The 23,779-nt window shown below is 40.5% G+C and overlaps 1 protein-coding gene across 1 annotated transcript; it reads left to right on the top strand.

The window, feature by feature from the left end:
- Positions 1-909: 909 nt before the first annotated feature.
- OLFM4 (olfactomedin 4) lies at positions 910-23,779 on the top strand. The gene is made up of 6 exons (XM_085058894.1): positions 910-994; positions 3,215-3,292; positions 6,933-7,085; positions 13,072-13,284; positions 14,201-14,354; positions 21,532-23,779. The coding sequence occupies exons 1-6, from the start codon at positions 914-916 to the stop codon at positions 22,326-22,328; spliced, it is 1,476 nt and encodes a 491-aa protein (XP_084915020.1). The 5' UTR covers positions 910-913; the 3' UTR covers positions 22,329-23,779.

The following is a 23,779-nucleotide window of genomic DNA, read 5'->3' as shown; positions in this document are numbered from 1 at the left end:
GGTGGAGGCTTGTAGTTGACTCTATCAAGGTAGTAGTTTGTTGGACATGGGGAATTCCCATGGTGGGTTGGGTGCTGTGGGAACTGCAGGCAGCTCACTGCCTCTCCTACGATTGTGTATCACAGCTGGGGAGTGTGGGGGCCACACTAATTACTTGTGTCCTTTTCTCATCTCTCTGGATCAGTGCTTTAGAGACAGGACAGTGAATTATTGTGGTCAGGTGAAATGCAGCTCTGTGAAAAGAGAGCAGGTGAGTAAGCATTGATGGGTACACAGTGTTAATGCGCGAGTAATCATTAATGGGTATGTAGTGTTAATATATGACACACAAACCTGCTGGGAACTAAATGGAAGGTAGTCTGTGTCCCACCTATGCTATGTGAGAATTAAGGGAATTGAAAAGCTGTAGAGACCTCTGTATTTTACTAATTGGCAAAGGTTTGTTTGCCTTTGGGAAAAGGGAAACATGGTTTTGGTGTGTGAGCAGTCTAGCCTGACCTGCTCTTCTCTGTACATTTAAGAAATAATAAATACCACAAAGACCTGTATTGTCTGCATAACTTTGAAGGAATCTACAAGAATTTTTATGGTTGAGTCACTGTAAGGGGAATGTCTGTTTACCTCTTGTAGCAAATAAGCACTTGGTGTTCCATAGAACCAAGATTAAGACCAGATACTGTACCCAATGGACAAGGTTTCCTGTTAAAAAACTGGATATAGTTAATTTATAATGGGGACACATGTGTTCTTTGTACGTTAGTAATTTGGTTTTTATATGAGTTTATGGCGTCACTTACTGAAAAACCTGTAAAAATATCATACAAGTTCCTTAAGGTTTGGTTGGGGAAATCCCCAGACTCTACTATAAAAGGCATCCTTTCTCCCTCTGCTGTCACATTTGCTGGCTGAGAAGATGAAGCACACACAGGTGGCTGTGCTTCTCCTCATGCAGAGCATGAGTGCTCTGGCTGGGACAACGGCAGCAGCAGAAGTGGTAAGATGGGAGTCTCATAACCTGAGCTTTGGTGCCTTCTTGTTTTCTCACATAGTTTAGATTGCTGAAAATTCTTTTAAATTTACTAGAAAATTATTAGACAAATGTTGAGATCTCTGCATGGAGAAAATTTAAAGTATTCCTCCATCCTCCCCCCAGCTAATGTATATGGACTGGGTAATAAATGTAAAAGTGAGGCACAGGTTTAAAGTCAGAGTCAAATTCTGCCTTTGGTTAGATGAGTGCAACTCCCAGTGAGGATCTGAGTGGATATTAAATGCTCTGTGTAGCTTCTAATTAATTAGCAAGGGCTTATAGCAGGAACAGATCCACATCTTTGATGTGGAAGGAGTTAGGAGGTAGGAGCTTTCCCAGTTGCATGATTGCTGTCATACTCTGTGACCAGGCACAGGAAAGCCATATTGGGTGGTTTTTGTTGGGTGTTCTCCTTCTTCCCTAAAAAACTGTATTTGGCTGGGCAAGACAGAAATTCAAAGCAGACCAAATCAATTAAAAAAATCCTACAACAACCCCCAGCCAAAAGCCACATCAGATTCAGGCAGGAAGGGAGAAAACTTTGAAAATGTTTTTTTAAGCAAAAATTTATATTAGTGAACATTTTGATTTTGTACTGTCTTTTTTTTTTAATTTAGAAAGGGGTTTCAATTTTTAGAGAAATGTTTGTGAATAGCTTAAGAGCTTTTTCAAATGAAGCAAAGCATTTTGGTTTTGTTTGACCAAAACCAACTGCCTTTTGGTATTTATTAGTTAAAATTTGGGAAAAAACATTTTGGCTCCCAGTAATTCTTTCTGATTTATCTGGTTTAAGTCACCAACCAGAAAATTCCTGTGTGCCCCTAGTTACATTTTTTTGAAGTTTGGGAGTGCTGTGGATGCAGGCAGTGAAGTTAGCACCTCCTGGGAAGGTGCTTTTATCTGCTCAAGGAATGAAAAGTTGCAAAATTCAAGATGGAGGTGTAAATACATGTTGATAAGCTGAGGGTAGAAATCTTAATAAGGGAGAAATTCCTCCTTAGTCTGCTTAGCTTTAAGCTAGTCCTCAGTTTGTGTAATTTGCACAATTTGTGATGCTCTCTGCCCTAGCACTGTTAATTGCTACCAGCTGCCCATCATGTTCAGCCTATTCGTATGAGCACACAAGTGCCTGTTCAAGAGGGTTTATTTGACAAATTGTCCCACAAAGCTTGTTTACACTGTGCCACTTAATAGACCTGCCCTTTGCTGGCCATTTGGATTTCCCCACCATTGGCTGTCTCAGGAACAGGGTTCCAGCTGGGATTTGGGAAAGACAGAAAGACCCAATGGTGAGTGTCCTGTTGCAGGGGAAGCCCATTTGATGCTCCATCTGTTACACCATTTGACATTGAGGGTGTCTTGCTCTAATTCCCACCTTGCCACAGGTCTTGGTGAAATCCCATTGTGGGTGACAGTGTGCTGCATTATGGGAATGCACTGTGCTCTTCACACTGTGTGGGGATGTGGTAACCCCTGGTATGGTGCCAGGGTGACAGCTGCTGTCCTTGCTGTGGCAGGAAGGCAGCCACAGATGGAAGTTAAAGGGAATGTATATTGTCTTTACTTGCAGCAAAACAATACTATATATTATTTTACTGCATAAAAGGCTCCTAAGGTGGATCTGGCTGTATCCTTGGCAATGTGGTGTCTTCTCCCAGCACTCCCTCTCCACGGTGGGATGCTGTCACCTCCATGGTGCTAGTAGCAGAGTAGGACACATTCCCCAGCCATCACAGCTCACAGCCTGACAGCTTGGTGTGAAAGGGGCAGTGAGTCCTGTGCTGAGAGGCTGGAGCATGAGCTGGGTGGTGGGAACATCCCTGCTGGGAGGACAGTATTCTCTGGGTTTAGGGCAGAGGAGCATGGCATTGGCCTTTTAGACTGCCATGCTGTCTGCCAGGGCTGCCTGTCACAGCCTCATCTCACACCTCCGGGACAGATGGGCGCCCCCTGCCTTGCTCTGGTCACACAGAGCCTTTCTTCAAGAAGAGGTGTCTGTGAAGTGACATTGTGCCCAGGGAAACTGTCGCCTCAGCAGCAGATCAGAAATTTTACAGTTGCTTGGGACAGCTCCCGTAATAAAACAAAAGTGCTTTGGAGCTGCAGGATGGGGGCTAACTGGCTGGGAAAGGATGGTGCCATATGCAGGAAATCACACTAAAAAGTCTTTCCTTTGCTTTTCAGACCACTCATCTCAGTACAATGCTTCCATATCTGACTCAGCCTAGCAATATGAATGACAAACTGGACACTTCCCCAAAGGTGAAACCATTACTGTTCTTTAATATAATCCAGAAAAGACCAAATATAGGAACTTTTGTTCCTGTCTTTAAATGCTATTCAGTCATTTAGTGACTTAACTCTGACACAGGTAAGCCAGTTGGACTGCCTGGAAAAAACATTTATGTGTTGTGTATCTGATACTTTATGAAGTAGCGAATCTCCAAAATCATCACTACTGTTACCATGTCATTCAACGCCTTAAGTCAGATCCAAAACTTTGGCATTAACCTTGTAACTACTGAACTGGACCCCAGACATGAAACAGATGGGCTCTGGGGATCTGATGCCAATGTGACAAACAGTTTGGTGATTATAACCTCCCTGGAGAAAGTCTTCTCCCATAAACTAGAACAGGGTCTTGAAATTATCTTCTGAGGAGTGCCCGCTTGTGGTTGCTGGGAGTGAGAAAATTTTAATTCTTCCTGCTCTACTTAGTTAAAATATTATCAGCTATTTGATGGTAGAAGGACCTGAATCTTATTTCTGCACCTTCTGGTAGAGTGCTCAAGTCCATGGTCTGCAGATTTCACGGGCTGGTTTCTTTCCCTCTCTCTGTCAGTGACTGTTCAATAACATGTTCACTTTGGAGCAGATTCAATGGGTCACACTTGCTCTGTGTGGTCCTGCAAATTATTGTCAAAACCAGAGTTTGTCCAAAGCACAGATTCAGATTAGGTTGGCAGTGGCAGATAACTTCACAGCAGACCTTTTGTATGTCCAGGCAAGCCCAGCGTGGCATATGGGATGTGTGGAGGCACCTCTTCTGAGGCAGAGTTCAGTCTCTGGCTCCAGTAGAGCATTTAGAAAGTTAAATGGAGTCAGGGTTCTCTTTCTGAGTCTGATTAGCAGGACCCAAACTTTATCCATCTCCTTGCCCTGCTGAGGTGGCTTCTGTCTCTACCGTGGCCCTGTTGTGTGCTTTCTGTGGATCCCATTCTTTGGGTTAAGATGAGCAAATAGCTGATTCAGAGCTGTGAATGTCACAAAGCTACAGTGACAAATCTCCTGGTTTTCAGAAATTTGAGTAACTGTTCTCTCCTACTCCCTTTCTTAATTTGAAGGGATGTGGAAAAAGAACATTTCTCATAGCTTCAAATATGTATATGTAACAGCTTAATTTTGCAGAGTGAAATGTTGCTGTCAAGTCCTTGCTTTAGGCTAGGACAGTTTGCTCTCTTTTAAGCATTCTGTATAAATTATTAAACTTTAAAAACCATACAACTCCATCAAAAGTAGCAGTGTATCTCATGCATTTTTCTACACAGTGATGGAAGACATTTTTGTAACATGGTTGTCATTTGGCTGGTATTATATTTTGATTGAAGCACTTCTTGACCCAAGGGGCTTTTAACTAAACAATGCTTCTTGGTCTTGTCAACATCATGATCCCAACGTTTGTAATGTCAATGGAAGTATGGAAGCAGTTCTGTCTGCCCAAGCTGCTTCCCCTCTTTTGGGGAAACTATTGGCTTCAATATACACTGCACTTACTGTAGTGAAGCTCTGCCTTCAAGTCAAAGCTTCCTCCTAACTCAAATGTTAAAATATAATGATTGTTTTTCATAAGGAGGTTAAAAGCACAGGTTGGAAGTTTTTTGGGAGATATCTGAATACATTTATGGATGGGTGTTTTTAACACATGAAATAGGCATGGTATGTCTAGAAAACTGATTGGTGTATACAGTCAAGACTGTAGTTGATAGCAGAGTGTATAATGAATGCAAAGGTGTAGAACACACACTATGCTATACAATGTATAACATACTCTCTCTTGTATACATGTACTCATATTTGTGTTATACACAGAAGGAACAGAATACAATACCTTCCACACAAAGAGTAGAATGCCAATGTGCAGCAGTCTCAAAGAAGGTCCCATATACTCACTAAGCCACATTTATTTCTTCTTTTGGCCTCTCCTATCTGTTTCTTTTTTTATTGCTGAGCAACTTGCCTGCCATCCCAACCATGCCCATGTGCTGGAGACTTGGAGGTGTAGAAAGAGCTAAGTGACTTAGGAACTTATTTTTCATATTAATTTACATACATATCTTCAAAAATACTTGGAAACTTAGACATAGTGTGTTCTCAGTGGGATTTTCAGAAGTGCTTTGGTAACCTGCCTGGCAGAGAAATCAGTGGAAGTTATGTGCTGGGACATTCTGGAATGCCATGAGATACTTCTCTGCTTCCTTTCATGTTAAATGTCTTCAGCAGTCTGCATGAAATTTTAAGGCCCATGGTGCTTGAATAACACAGATGAAAAGACTTTCCATGCTTTCTTTCAAAATGAGATGCATGCTGTTTGTTGTGGTTGCAGTAGAGGGGTTGCCAGAAGTGTGAACTGGGATCACTCCTGCTTGCTGCTTGTCTCTTTTTGGGCTCACAGATCAAGACAGTTTTGCTACTGGCCATCACTGTGTGTTTTGGGCTGGTTTGTTGGTGAGGACATTAGTTGAAACCACTGTGAAAAAGCAAGGGAATAAGTGCTGAAATGTCAGATTTGAGGACACAGTTTTGTTGTTTGCTTGATTATTTTTAAGAGGGAGAGAAAAAGAGAAAACACATGAATAACACTGGGATTTCTGCGAGGCAGTAGGAGAGATTATAGAAAGAAGTGTGTTTAAAGAGTAAGTCTGTAGCTTTAAAATATGCAGCTGCATTGAAGTGTGTGCCAGAATATTTTAAAGTGACATCAAATATCTTTATTAATAAATTCGTGATAGGTTTATGAATTGGAAACATTTTGTGTACAAACACAAAAGAACTGCTCCGAACACACTCAGTATTCAGCCTGGTGTTTACAGAATGCAGTGTGCCTTGGCTGTAAATTATGGCAAGATCAGGAGGTGCCAGCCCTGACCTTTCCGTACCTCGTGCGCATTGCTCAGTGATGATGCTGTGAGCATGCAGACAAGTGGGACAAGGCAATTCATGGGCAAGAGCTTTGCCAGCTATCCACGAGAATGGATGGGCAGGCTGTGATGTGTGGGTGTTATGAGCAATATTTTATAGCAAAATAAGAATCTCTACCCTAGGCCAAACCTGCATATTTAATTCATCACCTTTCAGTGGTGTATAATTAAATGCATGTCTGTTTGCTGTGGCTGACTGCAAATCTTCAAATGAAAGATTTTTCTTTTCAAAACATTCCCTGTTACTAGTTCTATTTCAGTGCTTTCCTCTCTATGGATGGAAATGACTAAATGATTTGACCAATTTAGATGAACAGAATAGTAGCTGTAAGCCTAAACTTACTATGCTATTATTTTCCTGCTGTTGCCTGCTTTTCCATCTGCTGGAAAAGTTATTTCATTATCTTAGGAACATTGTCCACAAGATTAGGAAAGTAAGGACTATTAGGACTATTATATGTCTCTGTTTTTCCAATGGAAAAATCTTTAAAGCAATATTTAACTATTTTTAGAGAGACTTGTGAGGATGAGTCATAAAAATTGCTAGATATTTTGAGTTTTTTGGAAGAAAAAGGTGAAAGATAACTAGTAAAAAAATGGTTGATGTCATGATTGTCTCAACTCATATTGTTGCCAGACATTATTACGTACTGATTCTGCAGAAGAATATTAACACTTTTTTTCTTACCAATTTGATTTTGCAGCTCTTTGGCAATGTGTCTGGCTCTGTGAATGATGAGGGAACCTGTCAGTGCTCTGTGTACTTGCCGGATACCACCTTTCCAGTGCAGAAGGCTGAGCAATTGGAAATTATAGCCACAACGCTGTCGGAGAAGTTTGAGACGGAGCTTTCTAAAGTAAGGTGTTCTTTTCTCTTAAAAATAAAGTTGCATCTTTTCTGAAAAATGGTTGCCTACGAAAAAGTACAGCAAGTCAGCATTTTTCTGTGGTGTGTCTTTCAAACACTGGGAAAGAGGGCTCTGTAAGAACATGGAGAAAGGTGATTAAATCTCTAATCTTTGACATTGTAATATGTCATACATTTGAATATTCTCAGGTCTCTTTTCTAGGCTTTTTCATCAAGAGACATATGGTATGTTTTGGAGGAATGGTTATGTTTTTCCTTTTTTGGCTCAGTTTTATTAGTTTGTGATTGCTCCATGATGCTATAGGAAGCCAAGCCTCCTGCTCTTTCATGTGTTATTATTTGTATCAAGCCAGCCAGATTGTGAGAAGTCAGTGAAGGGAAAGAGGAGAAAGGTCACCACAGCCCAGAGTGAAGAAGTAGGTGAATATTTGCCCCTTCACTGCTTCTGCTCTCACAGAGAAAAATAAATAAATAAATGAATAAAATGAAATATCTTTCTTGTCAACATCTGAAGCTGTGGCAGTGAGACTGCTGAATTACGCATTTCTGTTGAAGACAAACACACACTGCTTTGGCTGCTTGTTGCATGAATTGAGATCCATTTTTTGAGGAACTCGGGCAAACTTACACATGCTGAAGTGCACTGGGTGAAGCTGCCTGTGAAGGCAGGAATCTGCCTTTGACTTTTTTGGTGGATAAATATTCAGAATTCAGACTGGGTGTCCAGCAGAAAGTGTTTTCTTTGGAAACCAAGCATCTTAAGAAATGAAGTGTCCTTGAATTAATCAGCAGAAAAGGCAAAGCATTAAATTATAAATTCTAATCATAAATATTCATAACCCTCCTCTGGTATAATCAAGAACAGATAAGAAGTTGTGCATAAAACCCACAACAACAGGCGTAGGATCCTGTGGTAAGATCTTTTAGTTCAAATAGTTTGTTTTGAAAGAACTGGAGCTAGCAGTGAAACACATTCAGCTGTCAGCAGGCATATGAAGGGCAAACTGACATAAGTCCTGCTGCCTACAAGCACAGGAGTTACCTGATCCCTTGGAGCATGCAAGTGCAGCTCAGGGTTTATGAGCCATGAAAATCACTGGGATTTCAGGCCCCCATACTGTTCCCACTGTGGTCAGTGCCAGCATTTGAAGGTAACTGTGCTGGGATAGGATGAGGGGCATGATTCCCTTCAAGGTGTTTGTGTACCACCTTTCCCAGTCCCTTTTGCTGGTGTAACCTGTCTCTTACTGGTATTTTCTTCAGAATGGTGCATGTTTCCTTTAGGCTAATGCCAGGCAGATATGTGGAGCATCTCAAATGCTTCTTGACCTCTCTGTGTGGACAGTCTCATATCTCCAATGAGTTTAGATATCTTGCTTATACAAAGACACAGGTTACTACAGATATCTAAAATTAGGTGTTCAGATTTGTACCTGAAACTCACTTCTAAATTCAGGGCAAGCTAAGTCCCCACCCTAGACTTTAATGTTTAGGTTTCCAGCTGGTGTCAGCTGCTGTGACTGTTGTCACCCTTCCATGTCCAGCAGTGTACCACGGTGTAGACACTGACCTCGACTTGCAATTCTCGCTGCAGACAGTGAAAATTCTTGACCTAGCTGGAGCTTCACTGAATTTCATTCTGTCGAGACCAATCAGTCAAGCAGTGTTACAATGCATCTAGTTGAAATGTGACATACACTTTGGTGTGATATGGGCAAAGAGACACTTTAGGTTAGAAATTGAAATGAACAGACTGAATTTTGTTGTAACTTTGTGTGTGTAAGATTTCTCAGTTCTAATGTTCTCCTTTTTTTTTTAGAAAGAAGAGAGCTGTTGAGCATTGCCCTATTGATATCTAAACTTAAGTAGTCTGAAATCTTGTGATGCATAAATCTCCATGCTCAAAATTTCTTTACCTTTCCAAATGTGGAAAAAATCCTTTTTATGCAATCTTGTATATTACTTCAGTCATGATAATATTCATAGAGACAAGGAAATAATGAAATGGAGGAAACCCAAGCTTTCAATATTGATCATTATTAGAAATGATCCTGAGCAAACTTGTAGGGCATCACATTCGGACACAAGCTGGTCTCACCCCAGAAGTGGGAACTTCTACTGAATGCTTCCTTTTTTGACTCTGAGAATCCATGCTTTTGTTGTTCTTCTAAAACACCCTTTGAAACTCATGGGAAATTTTCCTGGGTAAGAGCTGCAGGATTGGACCCTCTTAAGGATGCTTTCCATGTGCTAGAAGTCCCAGATAAACAACCTGATTGAATCATTAACCTTTTGCCTGATTGTTGGCTAATTCAAAAAGCAAGGGGGTCCTTTTATAGAATCAGCAGGCAAGGAAGCTTGCAGATAAAGAGATGCTCTCATGTGCCAAGTGAGTACAAACTGTAGGCTGAAAATACCAGACTAATTTTTCCTCTGTCACATCAACCTTTGCCAGCATAATTATGATTACAGAAGAAAATTAACCTTTTAAAGCAAAGTGGGAATTGGCTGTTCCTCTCAATAGCAAAGGGGAGAGGACACTGCCATAACAGGGGTGGATCAGCACATCATCACAAGGACAGAAAGTGCTTTTCCGACATGGCTCATGTTGGCCACAATGTTCTCACGTAGCAGAAACAGGAGCCAAAAATCATGCTTGCCCCCTGCTTTTCAAAATAGGTTTATCTGTAATGGAATTCTTCTCCATCTCAGAAGGCAGACTGCCAGCCTTGCTCCTTATGGATCTACAGAGGTCAAGCCTGCCTGAAAACACTGTCCTGGGCTAAGTGATTTTAAAAGTTGCTGGGTTTGTAATTTCTTTCCTATCTTCCCTCATTTGTCCCACATTTTTTCCTCTACATCTTCATCTTGTGCCTTTGTTCCCCCTTCTGTACTCTCCAAATGTGTGCTGGAGAAGTGTCTGCTTGCATGCTGCAAAACCTGTTTTGATAAATACCAGTTGCAGGTAAATGACACAGTAAATGAGCATTGCAGATTTTTCTTGCCCTTTTCATTAAATGAAGTTGACAATGCTTGGAAAGGAATAAAAATTGAAACTGAGGATATTTTTCCTTGCATATGCCTCACATATGTAAGGAATATGTTCCATTTTCTTCCTATAAAGAGCTAATCCAGGCCCTATGCACTCATCATAGCCTACTTTAGACTTTTAAGACAAAGGCTGCAGCAATCAGTCCTAGTTATTTGTCTGTATCCCTAAATATAGGATATGCACAGAATTTCTGTGCCAGCCTGTCAAGAGACTACAGCCAGTCCCTAGCAGGTAGATGCAGTAGAAGAGCAGAGATTACAAGCTGCTTAAATCTATCTGCCAATCAACAGAGCAACTCAGTGTTCCTATTTCAACTGATATTTCTAACCCACAGAAACCCCTAAACCAGATCTGAGCAGGTGGGAATCTCCACAAAGAGCATTGCAGTGCTTAACATATGTGTTGGATTTATCTGCAAAAGCAGTATAGACCTGTTAGAGCAGCACAGCTAAGAAAATTTTATTTGTCCAATAATTCGCCAGGGGAGCTATTAGCTTATGTTCATTGCGATGCTGGTGTGGCTGTGCAGAGCACTGCAGAGTGATGGTGTAGTTCAGACTCAGCTATACTCTGCTGGATGGTGTTGACATGTCCTTAAATGACCTAGATGGTTGACTGAGTGAAAATCCTCTAATATGGGAAGAGAACTTCAGATCTGCGTCCTGCAGCATTCTGCAGTCAGGGCTGAAATAACTATGCACACCTTGTTGCAGCTGTCAGCTTTTTGTCCAGGCTCTGAGAACTCTGGAGAAAACTTCAAATTCACAGGTTTCTCACTAATGAGTAGGCATCACTAATTCCACCAGCCTGTTTATTTCAGTCATTTGTAGATTTGGTCTGTATTGCATTATTATTATCAGTATTACTGTGAGAAAGGTTATTAATACTTCTACAGATTTCCAAATACCTCTGTGACATACATAGCTTCACACAGCAGGGCAATTTTGTTTAAAAATGGACTTGCTTCATACTTCTCAGTCTGTAATCATATATTTGTTTTTTTTTTGTTGTGCAAATTCTAGACACACTGTTGAAACATAATAATAATAATAATTTTATATTATTGAATAATTTTTCCAGATTTTTTTTTAGGTTCTCTTTGAACTCCAGACTGATTTTGGTGATCAGTGAAAGTGTGAGGTCCAGCTACCTCTGGCTTTTCCAAAACCATTGTTTGGTTCTTCCTACTATTCCCTAACAGATGATGGTGGCAGCTAGGACAAGGGATCCCAGCTATCACTGTTGCCAGCCAGTTAAAAGAACTAGGTCTAAGTCTTTGTAGGCTGTTATTTTATGATTCTTAATTGTAATCAATACCTTGAAGTTATCCTGGCTTGACCTGGGAGATCTAGAGCATCCAGTGCTGTCAGCCAGAGTGCTCCTGCTACAGCTTGTGGAAACTTGACAGTTTTGAGTAGCTTGAAGTCTGGCTGCACACATTTAGAGCAGAAGATCTGTTTCAAACTCAGGTTTAAATGCACAGGAATGAGCATCCTGGATCTGGTGTATGCTAGGGGTGTTGTAGTGGGTTAAAATTTATAGTATAGTTGTGCCATTATTGATAATGATGCTTTTGAACAGAGGATCTACTCTTATGCTTTTCTTCCTTAATCCACATCACTAAATAATTTGTCATCTTAAGCGATCCTCTTCATGAATTTCCACGACATGAACTCCCATACCTCCTCTTTGGTATACAGGGGATTCAATCAAGATTGAAAGGAATTATTTGATAACTGTGGGGGTTTTTTGGGTCCGTGTCTCAAGGGCTGCTGCCAGAACAGAAAAACAGGGAGTCCATGGTCTTCATACCATGGGAGGACTTTAGATGACATTTCAGAGACAACGGGCAAAAGTACTGACATTTATTTAATATTAAGATAATGCAAGAATGCTTGAGAAGATGTAGGCTAAATCTTTCAGTTGAAGAAATAATAGTTATGTAAATTATGATGCAGTAGATAGAGGCACAAATACCATCTGAGGGCATAAATATGAAGTTACTAGTGCAACAAACTATTTATTCCTGCTTATCTTTTATGATATAATGATATTGATTTAAGGGAAAAGAGTCATGACTTTTATGAAGCATATGTGAGAGAAATAATGCCCCTTTACCAAAGTATTAAATTTCAAGGAACTAACATTTCTAAGGGAAGTCCCAAATCCATATAATATTCTTAACATTCTGCATCACAATGCTTGTGCTGTGACCTTTACCTCAGCAGATATATGTGTGAAAATATATTTGTCTAGACAACTGTTTAACGGTTCAAAGACTGAAAAGGCTGCTATATAAATTACTCTAGCTAAAGCCAATGTATTTAACACTTTCGTTTAAACCAGATTTGATTTTTAACACTGTGTTTAAATATTTCCTCCTGCCCAAAGACAAGCATCAAACCAGTTCTGCCAATGTTTTACACAATTCAAATGTACACAGGGTAAAGTCCCACTTGGATTCAGAGTTAATAGGAAATAAAGTTGAATAACCTGGGAATTCTTTATTGCATTTTGCAGCCTTCTCTGGTTGCTTCTGAGAGATAATACACTGCAGATTTCCTAATAAAATTTTCACCAACGTAAGTTCTTGGTATACTGAGAATAAAATTAGCTCACAGAAACAATATTGGCAAAGAATTAAAAAATTGGAAGACTGTGAGTAAAATTCTGCCTTCAGTTATCCCCAGGCATTCTTGAGGGGATTTTGTGAAACTGCCAACAATAAATGAGGGTTAAATTTCACTTTTTTTAAATGTATGTGACACGAATTTATGTGAAGAGTCTATGTGAAGAATATATATGGCAAGTATGTGGAAGCTGTGCATAGGGTACTCAGAAACATATTATTAAGGATGTCAAACTGGCTTGTCTTATTTGCTAACCTGGACTTGAATATGTATCTCTTTTTTCTTCTTTTCAGGTTAGGGAGTACTCAAAAAGAATTGAACTGTATCAGCAGCAAATTGTCAATCTAACCGTCAGAGTGCAGCTAATAGAGACGGGTGGTGTATCTTACACAGAACTGGACTTCCAGTTACTGAAAGTGGAAATCAGTGACCTAGAGAGACTGGTCACTCAGCTGAAACCCAGCCTTGTTGGGAGCAATGCCATCGTTGAGCAAATATATTTGGAGGTATTGCCAAGGTTTTAATTAGCCACAGAGGGTTCAAATACACAGATAGTCTATTCTCTCTTTAGTGTTTAGGTTGAGGGAATGCAGCCTATCTCTACTGCAGCCAGTCGAATTATTTTAGCATTTCATCAACATAAATTAAAAGAAAGCTTGACCTTAAATGTATTAACATCTTATTCCTTGATGTAGAGCCCTGAAAAGTAAAGAAACCCCAAAACAAATGGAGACCACTGTTTTTGTCAGATATCTGCCTGAAAGTTAAAAGTTTTGCATAGTGTTAAACATACAAGCTGATAAAATTATTATAATAAATATTAATTTACAGATCCCCATGCTTGAAAGCCTCTGTGCTTTAATTTAGATAATTAAAAAATTAGCTTCTGGTTGCTAAGGCAGTGGCCCAATCAATATGAAATCAAGAAGTGGGTAAGACTATCACCTTCCCAGCAGACTATAAATCACATTTTCAAAATTGTAGTTAATCACTCACCTAGAGAGAATAATTACTTTAGATTGAAAGTGAAATATCATTTGCTCCATTGTCCTCTAGATCATCAAGCAGGTGATTAAAAACACTATTTATCTTTGCAAATAAAACCTGCAGATACTTTTGTAAGGCTGGAATAAGCACTTTTTATATTTAACAGATAGTACTTGCCTAAGACTTACTGGGTATTTTTATACTATGTGTAAAATAACACCGTATTTTTGCTTTCTGTTATGCAACTTAATGCATTTCCTTGTGGTCACATATTCTGCTGGAAATGTCAAGTTGAGGCTAGGAGGATAAGGCCTATTTTTAGGGATATTTCTTGAAACTTTTTTCTGTAGAGTCCTCTGTGATGTGATCAACCCTGCCTGCAAATATCTGTGAAATAAGGTTGACATTAAACTTGCTGTCTTTTTTCCCCTCTAGATCACCAATCTGACTATCCTGGTAAATGAACTAGAGTCACTGGACAAAAACAATGTCCTTGCAATTCGTCGACAAATTGCGTCTCTGCAGAATCGATTGAAAGAGTGTGAAGAGAACGCAACCAAAAGTACGCCGCCCCCTTATTTCCCACCAGGTAAGCATTTCTGTTGGATATCACACAAGAAATAACATAATACACAGTTAGAACTGTAAAGGCAGAGATTTCCCTTTGTTAATATTAAATACAGTTGTAATGATACTCCTTAGCTCTTGAAAAATTGAGGAGACAGCTCCTAATGTTTCATCAATGGTTCAAAAGGAAAATGAAGGCAGGAATCAAATTCTTACAGACAGAATAGCTTTTTTCAGCTGGAAAAAGTTGCAGTATTCCTCTTACCTATAGTGTGAAAAGTGAATTTCTATCCCTCTTCCCTTTTTGTTTTTTTTTTTTTTTCCCCCATGAAATTACCTTTGGGAAACTATGTTTTTTTACTAACTAGCTTTGATTTTTAATAGTTCCTCTGAAAGTGACCTGTCTCATGGCCATATTGCTCTAATGCTGCTTGGAAAATGTGTGAGCAACTGTTGAGGTACTAAAGCTGTTGGTATGCTAGCTCCAAAAGGGAGGCCTGCATGAAGATTACTTTTGCTTCACAGGCAAACAATTCTTCTAAAACAGAAGGTCAAGAGACTTGGGAAGAAATTCTGGTCTCAGGGAAATAAGAGGGAGCTGTATTACTGATTTCAATGGAATTTCGATTTTATAGTTTTCTTAATTAGGAAAGGTTAAATTCTGGGGCCTGGATCAGTGCCTCCCAGAGAGGAATTAATATAATGGTGTTAAGAGTTACGGGGTGTGGTAATTAGTTTATAACTGAAAGTACTTTTGTCTTGACATTGTGTTCAGTTTGAAAAATCACATTGTGAGTGAAATATAGTCTGAGAAATTTTGAGAGTCAGATATGATATACTGGAGCAAACCATTTAGGAAACACTAGATTAGATATGTCAGGTCAAGAATCCCACTTGCTAACAGACAGGATGATTTCTAGGACTGTGTTGGTCCCCTGAGTGTTTTATACACAGGGGGTTCCTTTAGGCAGACTATTGTGAGAGCAAAAGTGCTGTGTTGTATACAATACCCAGAGGAAGAATCTTGCTTTTCACATCAGCTGGTTAACAATCAGCTAGAGGAGCCCATAATAAAGGAGGAGTGGTGTCCTGCTTTCAAGGAGCACAAATTTGCACCTACCACCATTTACATCTCATCACCTTGGGGGTCAGCTAATTCAAATCTCATTGGAAAGGTGAGAGGCTGGAATACAGGCTTTCCTTAGGGTGAGGAGTCCCTCCTAAGGGCTTCATGGTGGTGGAAGTAGTTGCTGTTGATTTCTCCGACAGAATGTATGAGTAACACCTTGTCTGGGAATCAGACAGGAGAGAAATCTGAAACAAAAACTTGCAGTAAAAAAATCTCAAGGCCTTTGTCTGCTCCTTAAGGAAGGGCTTAAAATGTTTCAATGAAAAAAGCTCTACAGTGTTTTAGAAGTACTTGAAGGGCATCTCACTGATTTATTGAGGGTGATGGTGTGTGGAAAGAAACAATCTCGTTCTCTTTAAGCCTACAGCAAGCTTTTGTTTTTGGTGAGAAAGTATTGAGCTCCAGAACAAGAATACTGTGTCCTTCCATGAGTGATGGAGGAGACGGCTACTTTTACATCTGGGTGGTTGGTGTGTCTGTTGGACATAGCAGCTTTCACCATGTAGGAAAGGGAAGACAGTGCAGCTCCATGCAGGGGTAGGCAAGTCATGTCTAGAGCAGAATGATAACTCTGGGATGGGTAAATGTAACTGCATGGAATTCTGACTGTAAGAGACTTATTAAGCATTGTTTCTCAGGGCATGGTAGGGAGATGGATAGTCCTTATCTGGGACCCAAATGGTATTGCTTTAGCATTGCCTTATTCCTGGACCAGTGTGCCAGCTAGCTCGGGCACATTTGCACATAGCAACACTTCATAGTAGCAGAAAGGAACGAAAGAGGGCAAAACCCTACCTGGCAAACTTCCAGAGAATTACCAGCACTGACACCAGCTGAGGACAACCTCTGGTGCTGTCTGTGAGTTTTTGTGTCAGAGGTAGGAACCTGGGAGGGGCTGGAGGATGTATATGAGTGTATTATCACATGCCCTCCTTTTGAGTGTGTTCTCTGAGGATGGCACAAAGCACTGGCAGAGAAACCCTTGCAGACTGGCAAGTTTTCTTCATGTTGGGAGATGCCAGCTCTACAGATAACCCAGGTGGTCTGTAAACTCAGATCCCTGCTAATCCACACAGAGCTAGCATATTGTGACTTTGTGTGACTGGTGGGGAGCAACTATGATCCGTGCAGAGAACTCTGTGTAGCAACTGTGTGTCCTGCAGACTGTATCTGAAAACACATAGGAGCAGTGAGAGGTTTTTGCTTGGGAAGATGGAGTAAATATGTGACAGAGATGCATTTCCTAGCTGGTAGTTTTGGAGGTGCTGCATGGATGCTCACACCTAGGCCTCTGAGGCTTTCTAGCACCCATTTGTGTGTTTGAATACAATTTCCGTATGTTTTTTCTGCAAGCTTGAATGCCTTGAATTCCTGCCAAACCTCTTGGCCTTGCCCTGATTTTAGTTCATATTATATTTATAATGTTTGTATTAAACTGACTCTTTGTCCTGTTTTCAGATTGCTTTTTCTTTCCCCCCTCATCCTCTCTCCTGCATATTTTGGGTAGGCAACATGAGCTAGAGAGAGCTTGCCTAATCCCCAAGCTGTCTAAGATCATGAGTCTAAATGCAAGTTTAATTAAAGCTTCTTGCTTCTTACTGCTGTAGTACGCAGCCCCTCTGACTCTGTCCCTGAAGGCTTTTGCTGCTGTATTTCTCAGAGTGAGCAGGCCTGTTCTCAAACAACACAGCAGAAAGATGTTTTTCCATCTGCCTTACCCTCTGACTGGAGAGATGGGTGTCCAAATGTATGGTATATAGGTAGTCATACCCCTCATTATCACTGGCTTCCTTATCTGCAAGGGTTCATGGCATCTCTCTCCTCCCCACTCCAGTGGGAAGAAATATTTATCCATTCGTTTTCCTTTGGGCTGATCTCACGTGGCTGCATTGGGTATGTAGAGAGAAAAAAGACCCCAGGATGGTCCTTTGAGGATTCTGCAGCAGGTTCTGTGTTACATCTCACTGAAGTGATCTGAGAGAGGAATCAGGGAGAAGTGAGTCAGATGAAATTCAAAGGCAAAATACAAAGAAAGGAAAAAAGGAAAAGTGGGTTTTTTTTTCCCCTGGCTTTTATACACTCAGAAATTAAAGATTTCAAGCTATTGGTGAGTAGGTCTCAGCAGGAGGAATACCTGGAGTAGTCTGATGCTGAAACTCAGGCAATCCTATTGGAGTTTTATACTGATTTCATTCTTTCCTTATATTTTACCTCCTATGGACCCAAGCTGTCTGTGTTTTTTGAATACTTTGGGCTGTGTTTTGATCTGAGTGCATCCATACAAAAAGAGAGAGAAATGCCTAGAGGGATCTGAAAAGAACTGTCCAGTTGTCCTCCCTAGAACTTCCTGAACTGTCCCTGGAGACACATGCATTTATCCACTAGCATTGGAGGGAGCTGAGCTGAAGGACTGTAGTTGCTTAGTTGCCTTAAGGCATGTCAGATGAGCTCCAGCCCTCCCTCCACCTCATGCCCTGTTAGATGTTGCCAACACAGGTCTTCTTTCACACAGTTGTAAACCTGTGTCTGTCCCTCATGGATACTGGTGGAAGACTGGAGTGTCTTTGTGGGTCTTCCTGTGTCAGTGAGACAGTGGGAGCCAGGATGGCTCTCTATGTGGGGACAAGTACGTGTGTGTGTACCTGTGCTAGTCCTTCCCTTGTCTGTTTGCTACATATGCAGGAGACAAAGGAAGGCAGAAATACCAGGATGTTATTTATCAGTGGCCCAAAACAGTGGAGAAAGGAGTTAAAAACTTGAAAGTTTGAATAATGCATATAGATTTATTTCAAGTACCTTCTAATATTTACAAAATTACATGACACTTTGTTTCCTTTGTGCATTTTTTTCCCCACAAGATCTAGACGGGGAGGCAAGTTTAGATTAAATAAACAACAACAATGAATTCTTCTGAACCTGTGTGAAAGACAGATCACCCCCGACTACCACAGAGGTTTTTTGTGGAAAAAAAAAAAAAATTATGGAAGAGTTTTCAAGGAAATAAAAATCAAGCACACACTCTATAGAAACCTCAGACAAGTTTTGATGTCATTAAAACGGAACACGCTTCTAACTTTATTTTAATAATTCATTGTTTCATAAATAAAAACCAAACAAGTGTTCAGCAGAGAGATCTCTTTAAGGGAAGAAATAATAATTTATTATTTCTTTTGTAAAAAAAGGTCTCTCTGCTGAACACACGTTTGTTTTTTATTTATGAAACAATGTATGAATTATTAAAATAAATCTGGAATTGTGTTCTGCTTAATGACATGAAAAATTATTTGAGGTCGCATATAGATGAGCTTAGCAGTGCTTCACTACCTGCAAGCTTTGGTGCTATATTTTTTTAAACAAATGAAGTGTTTTAGAGCATTTAATAACCATTTAATTCAGTGATAAGTTTATTGTGATTTAAGCACAGTAATATATTCAATATGTCACCAGCTTTAAAGAAGTCCTCATGCCGGAGGTAGCAATACATAATAGAGATATGAGAAAAAAACAGTTCAAATTGATTTATGAAGTTGGCAGGCTGCAAGCCATTTTGCACTGGCTGCCTTAGCTTTCTTCCTTTGCATGAGCTGAGGTGTAAGCACCTCCAAATGCTGGTAGCTGTGCCAAGTGCTGAGGCCATGTTACTAGACATGCTACGTGCCATTTCCAGAGATACAGCCTGGCCAGCCATACAGCAGTGCCTGCCTCGTGTGCTATATTTGGAAATGAGGTTTCTGCTCCAGGGCCTCGTCCTTTGTAAAGCACTTAAGTGCATGCTTAAATGCTCATCTGCTCCGAGCCAGGAATGCTGATTCGAATGGATTCTTGGTGGCACGAAGGAAAGCAGCATTCAACCAGGGTCATGCCGTGTTTCAGCCACAAGAATCCTAGGACGCAAAAGGGTCTGGGGAAGGAGATGGGATTGTTTACAACTTGTGCCACCTGCTCTGACATCAGATGGAGACTCAGTGATGAAGAGCTGCCCCCATGGGCAATAGTGACCCCAGGGAAGTTGCCAACTTATGGCCTGGGGACATAGGGATTTATCTCAGTATAGTGATTTATATCTAACATAAAACTGCTCCCCACCTTCCTCACAGATCTTGAGAGGAGGCTGCAGGTGAATCACATGTCCCTCAGGCCACAGTCACTAGCGCAAGAAAGTACAAAACAGTGAGGAGTGAAGGTGCTATGTAGTAGAAGCAGAGAAATAGTACATTTTGAGAAAAGAGGAGACATTCGGAGCTTCAGTGCCCAAATCGACTTTACACATTGGCACAAATGTCAGTGCTTGGACACTACTAACGTTCAGGACATGGGTTTTCTAGTCCCACATGTAGAGCACCTTTCTTCTGGGCAAGGCGGGTCAGAGAAACATTCCTCTGCATTTGCAACAGTGCATTTTTTCCTCCAATTATCTTGTTTCCCAGTATTTTTCCAAGTAGAATATTTCACATTGCTCTGCCTCTAATTTTCCTTCTTTCTGTGGGATAGACTGTGAAGCCTTTGAGAACAAAATGTTTCCTAGATTTTTTCCATCTGTGGTTTCAGGAGTTTCCAATTCATCTTCTTAAGTGTTGTCTGGCCATGCTTAGGGATGGTCAGGTTTGAGGGCAAAAGATAAATTCTTTCTCTGTTATTTCTCTTTCTTCTTTGTGCTAAGACAGAGGTTCTTTATGTACCAGACATCCCTTCATGTGACTGAGCTTATGAGCCATTCTTGTCATAGAAGCTGCAAGAAGTCGTGACACGGTTCCCACGCAAATGTTAAAACCTCAAAAGACAGTCTTGACTTTCATCAGCACCATATCTGTCAGTGCACAGACTTCCTGTGTTGAGGGAGGTATTAACGCCAAAATTTTGTGGTCATTAATTTTTTTACTAATTGATGTGTGAGACTTGGGTCTATTCGTATTATACCCCATCTTTAATAAGGAAGACTATCTAGTGGCTGGAACATCCCAATGAATTGGGAAACATCGGAGTACCACTAAGCTTGTCAGTCACTTGATACCTCTGTCTCCATTACTTCAGGGGAAGATAACCTTACAGAGAAAAATCTGGGACACTTCAGTAGCAGTAATACAAAAAGCTAATGTTAACACTTGGAAAAATGCATGCTGGTTTTTGCCAGTGGCAGCTTCAGACTCATCAGAAGCCCAGGGACATTTCTGAGTGGAAGTTTTTCCTACTGGTGATTTACAATGTTGAAATTTATCAGGAAACAGGAATGTCACTAATTCAGCATGAGGAAAAGGAAACTATTTCTTATAGTTAAATTACTTTTTCCATGATCCTGAAAGTGGTTTTGCAGTTTATATATGTAAAACAGAGCTATTCTGGTTCAGCTTGAAGTCAAATTTTCTTTGGAGTTACCTCACATGAAAAGTCAGAGTAATATCAGTCTACATTTCCTGGGCTGTGATTGTTACTGTCAGTAGATTTCTTTGAGGGCCTGAGGTGGTAGGCACCATGTGGCTGTGACACACAGTTGTAAAGCTGTGATTCTGACAGCAGAATGCTAATCTGAAATGTGACTCTGGAATTACTGCTGCTGCTGCTCCTTTCTTCCCCTCCACCGTGAAATACACAGAAATCAGATACTCCTCATTCTTTTTTCCCCCATCTCCCATGCCTTCAGTTCCACTGAGGTAGAAAATAACCTAAAATGCTTCTGAAATTGTATTTTCCAAGGGATTTCCTAATGCATCAGGCTGGCCTGCCTCAAATGGGTAGAAACAGAAATCTGTCCCTTGTATGGAACCACACGGAGAGCACTTCTTTTCTGTGAATTAATCCCCTACCTCCCCTTTCAAATAACTGTAATAATATGTACTCTGTTTCTTCTTTGCTAAGTTTTTGAGTCAACTTGGAACACTGGGTGCCATCCAGTTGCTGACCTTAGCCCAAAATGAGCCTTTTGCACATGAAGCTGTGCATTTATGTCTGTGCTTGGTCACAAAGCTATTCCCTGCTAAGCACAGTCTAGAGGCCACGGTCTGCAAAACCTCTCTCCTAGTAATGACATTTGGAAAACCTGTTTGTTTTGTCTTTTTTTTCTTTTTAATTGCAGGTACCTGCATTCACCGTGGACTGATGAATGTTAGCCAGCCCTATGTTGCCAAGCTGAACTGGAGAGGATTTCCCTACAAATATGGTTCTTGGGGTAGAGACTACTATCCCTCTAACCCAGAGAAGGAATTCTATTGGGTTGCACCACTGAACACAGATGGGAGATACTTAGAATTCTTCCGAATTTATAGTTCATTTGATGATTTGCTGCTGTTTAAAACCATGTATGAAAGGAGGATAAGATATGGGGAAGGAAGTGGTGCTGCCCTTTATAAAAATTATTTGTACTATCATGCTGCTTCTGCTTCGAGATACCTGGTGAAGTACGACGTAAAAACAAACCTCGAGGTTTTGAGGAAGGAGCTTCCAGATGCTGCTGTTGGTAACCGCTTCTCTTATGCAGGCGTAGCATGGCAGGACATAGATTTTGCCGTGGATGAAAGTGGATTATGGGTAATATATTCAACTGAAAATAACGTGGGCAACATTGTGATTAGCAAACTCAATGAGACCACACTTGATGTGCTAAATACTTGGCAGACGAGACAGTACAAGCCATCTGTTTCCAATGCTTTCATGGTATGTGGTGTTCTTTACGCCACAAGGCCGTTGAACACTAAGAAAGAGGAGATCTTCTATATGTATGACACAAGTACTGGCCAAGAAGGTAGAATCAGTATCATTATGGATAAAAAGTTAGATACAATCCAGAGTATTGATTATAACCCCTCAGATCAGAAACTGTATGTTTACAGTGATGGTTACCTTGCTAGATACGATGCCATCTTTCAGTCTTAGTACCTCAGGGACATATGCATAAGATAAAACTGGAGCAGCTAATATGAGAGATCCAATAGGCCTTTAGACAATGCTGCTGCCAGTTCAGAGTTCATCTGCTCTGATGTACTAAATGTGTGGGTGACATAGAGGTACTTATACTCTTTAAAGGGATTGCCCACTCTGACTACTAATATTGCTGGCAGCGGGGTTTGGCACTACTGGGTTTTTTAGGTTTTGCTTGGTGTTTATTGGTGCTCAGTGCTTTACAATTCTCCTGTCTCTGGGGGTAGATTCAGTGCATAGATTTAGTGCATTTTGTTTGCAGAAATAGCTGGGTACAGACTATCTAGTGACCGAGAAGCTAATTACCCACTGATTTGCATTTGTCAGAGTGACACAGACAAGGCACTCAGAAACAGAATGAATTTCCACTGATCTTCATCAGAGTGAAATGAGACCTCAGAGAAATTAATTCAAGAATTAAATTCAAGAATTAAAATAGATTAGCAAGTAGACTTGGTTAGAAGACAGCAATCCATTTGTTAGTTGGAAGCAGTAGTATCTGGCTCAAGACTTCAGGAGGGAGGGCAAAAATGAGCTTTGCTGTGTGAGTCCTACCACAGGAAGGGAGGAGAAGGGGCATTGTGGAAGGGACAGATCTCACTGCCCTCAACAGCAGTGATGCAGTGGGACAGTGGCCCCTGGCCACCACCTGTAGCTGCCTCTAAGCAGTTCAACCCTCTCCCAAGCTGCCACACTACCAGGCTGCCTTATTGGAATGCCTGTGGAGGCAAAACTGACAGTATAGTTTTCATAAATTTTCTCTTCTGTCTGACTCTGTTTCCCTTATTAATTCTGTGCACCTAAACCTGGCCTTACAAATGGTCTTACTACTATCTAGCTATGTACTCAATTTTCCAGCCAGTGCAGTGCAAGGAACACTGTTTTCCTTTCCTTTATGCTCTTCTAAGTTTATGCAAATCCTCCCATTGACTTTATTGGCCACGAGTGGCTCTTGGTGTATATAATGCATTGCCATAGAATAACAGACCTGTTACTTGATGTGCCTCCTTTCAACATTTTTGCCATTCTGTAATTAGATTCCTGAGAGCCTCGTTAGTCTAGGCTCCAATTTGTTCCCTGAGTAATTCTGTCTTACAGCAAGGTAAGAGGTCTTGAGGAAAACATTAGTCTGGTCAAACTAGTGAATACATGATGTGGTTTTGATGTTTTTTAATGGGTATTGTGTGATAGTTTCTGAGTATGTGCACTGTAACAATATCTTATTTTCATCATGTCAGAAAGCAAGTTAAACACTGAAATTCAGTGCCCTTAAATGATGAAGAAAGCAGTTCATGTGGTTCATTTCCTTCTGTTACATATGCAACCATGTCTGTGTCCTCTGATAATCAAAATCAACATGTATGAAAATGATTGCTTTTTTTTTAATAAAAAAATATTTCAAAGAA

The sequence above is a fragment of the Lichenostomus cassidix genome, chromosome 1 (genome assembly GCF_008360975.1).
Source record: "Lichenostomus cassidix isolate B80296 chromosome 1, HeHo_3.0, whole genome shotgun sequence".
Classification (NCBI taxonomy): Eukaryota; Metazoa; Chordata; class Aves; order Passeriformes; family Meliphagidae; genus Lichenostomus; species Lichenostomus cassidix.
This window is presented reverse-complemented; position numbering and strand designations above follow the sequence as displayed.